Source organism: Plasmopara halstedii (genome assembly GCF_900000015.1).
Source record: "Plasmopara halstedii genome assembly, contig: Scaffold_614, whole genome shotgun sequence".
In the NCBI taxonomy this organism is placed as follows: Eukaryota; Oomycota; class Peronosporomycetes; order Peronosporales; family Peronosporaceae; genus Plasmopara; species Plasmopara halstedii.
In genome coordinates this window covers 1,500,143-1,502,646 of record NW_020187532.1, presented here as the reverse complement: position 1 = coordinate 1,502,646, position 2,504 = coordinate 1,500,143, and the positions used below count along the sequence as shown (strand labels likewise).

At 48.6% G+C, this 2,504-nt stretch overlaps 1 protein-coding gene across 1 annotated transcript; it reads left to right on the top strand.

Annotated features, from left to right (window-relative positions):
- Window positions 1-228: 228 nt before the first annotated feature.
- PHALS_12316 (polyprotein) lies at window positions 229-1,196 on the top strand (the record flags this gene model as incomplete). Its single annotated transcript, XM_024727842.1, has 3 exons — window positions 229-447; window positions 508-731; window positions 791-1,196. The coding sequence occupies 3 exons, from the start codon at window positions 229-231 to the stop codon at window positions 1,194-1,196; spliced, it is 849 nt and encodes a 282-aa protein (XP_024578378.1).
- Between the last annotated feature and the right edge of the window lie 1,308 nt (window positions 1,197-2,504).

Below are 2,504 nucleotides of genomic sequence, written 5' to 3'. Positions count from 1 at the left end.
CAGAACGGCATTGTACACCAGCGTTCCATTCCATACAGCCCTCAGCAGAACGGAGTGGCGGAGCGTATGAAGAGGGCTATCAAGGAGAAGGCCCGCAGCTTGTTGCATTACAAGAGCGTCTCGACGGAATGGTGGGCGGAAGCGGTAGACACAGCGGCTGATCTGCTCCAGCAATACGGCATATTTATACATCACACCATACGAGCTGTTTTCAAGATGAAGCCTCAAATGGATCACTTGCGCGTGTTTGCTTCGCACGGCTACGCTTACATTGACGATGTGAAACGGACCAAACTGGAGCCCAAGAGCTTCAAGTGTATGTTTATCGGCTACGCAGAGAATGTCAAGGGCTATCGCGTGTTTGACTTGGAGAATGCGAAGATCAAAGTGACTCGCTCTGTGAGGTTGGGTGAGCGTGAGGTGGGCGGCATTTACGACACGCAAGAGGTCAAGCCGGAACGAATCCTTCAAGTAATGAAGGGTGGTTATGAAAGGTAAGTAATGAAGGGTGGTTATGAAGTCAAGGTTCAGCATCAAGTGGATCGACAGCCAGTTCTGGACGATCCGATGGAAGCTGTCGAAAAGCCAATTGCAGATGTCGAAATGGATGATATGGATCACGCGCCAAACATCGATGTACAGCGGCTAATGCCTTCTGAGAGCCCTGTACAAAAGAGATTTGAGCTTACGGAGTATCATCAACCGACCCAATGCAACACGAAGATCGTTTGGTGTCTCGGCCCGAAGTGGAGCGAACAAGAGCAAGACGTGAGCCGATGCTAATGATAAGGAACTGCTCAGATGACGAAGAGTCGGCAGAAGGCAATGAAGGCCCACAGGCTCCGAAGCGTGCTAGGATTGACGAGGATGGACTAGTTGCAGAAGCTGTTCTTGCCTACGCCGTTAGCATTGACGATGATATGGACCTACCATCTACGTATGCTCAAGCAATGGCAAGCGACGATGCGATAAAATGGCGTGAAGCAATAGATGCTGAACTTTGCTCTCATGAAGAAAGTCGAATGTGGAGATACGAGGAAAGATTAGGCGCACAATTGGATCACGATGCGAATTTGCCAAGAAACGTGGTTAAAATGGCGATGTCGTGCGATACAAGGCACGACAAGTTGCGAAAGGATTCAAACAAAAGCATTGCGTCGACTTTTTCGAGACTTATCCTCCGGTCGCCAGCATGAATTCAATCCAGATAGTTTTCGCAGTATGTGCTGAATGCGACTATCAAATGGAACAGCTGGACGTCGACACGGCTTTTCTCAACAGCGTGTTGACGGACAACTTCTATATGGAAGTTCCGCTAGGTTTTAACAATGATTAAGGATACAAATGTCAACTAAGCAAGGCTATCTACGGACTGAAACAAGCAGCAAGTGCTTGGAACAAGACGATCTATCGTGTCTTCGTGGGGAATGGCTTCAAGAGTTGCGGGGCAGATCATTGTGTTGATGTCAAGAGCACGAACAAAGGGTTTGTCTACGTTGGACTATATGTGGATGACATCATTATAGCAGCAAGAACTAGCGAAGAAATATATCAAGTCAAGGACGTACTCAAGAGTGCTTTCAAGATGAAGGAGTTGTGCAAGGCAGAATTTGTTTTGGGTATAGAAATCGATCACGACTGGTCAGATGGAACTTTGATGATCAAGTAGACTCGCTAAAACGGCGACGTGGTCAAGCAATTCGGTCAACAAGATGCCAAGAGCGTGGATAATCCATGCGCATCAGGATTGAAGCTGTCATCAGAGCAGTCACCAACAACGGAAGAGGAACGGTCGGCAATGCGATCCAAGCCTTATCGCTCTTTGATTGGATGCTTCTTGTACATAACGACATGTACTCGACCGGATATTGCGTACGTGGTAACCCAGCTATCACGAGTTTTGAAAAACCCAGGACTACTACATTGGAGCGCAGCAATTCGAGTGGTAAGGTACTTGAGACTACGAGCCAAATCGGGATCGGCTACCGAGGAAGTGGGAGCGTTGCGGTCAAGGCATACGCGGATGCAGATTGGGGCAACAATACCGATGACATACATTTGGTTTCGGGAGTTGGGGTCATGATTGCGAGCGCACCAGTGGTCTCCAAGTCGAAGTATCAGCGGACGGATGCGCTAAGTTCGGCGGAAGCTGAGTATATGGTTCTCAGCCTTTGCACGCAGGAAGTTCATTGGACGCGGGCAATGCGAAGAGACATGTGACACGAGTAAGTTGAAGAAACACAGGTTTGGGAAGACAACCAAGGTGCGATCGCGTTAACCAATAATGCCGAATACCACGCTAGGATGAAGCATGTGGACATCAAGCACTATTTTATTCGCAAGAACGCGCAAGGAGGACTGTTGACGATCGACTATATTGACACGAAGAGTCAGCTTGCGAATATGCTGACGAAGGCATTTGGATCCAAGATGCTAAAGTATCTGCGCGAAGCCTCCGGAATCAAGGTCAGGTCAGCGACAAAGCACACGCAGCATTAGCGGCG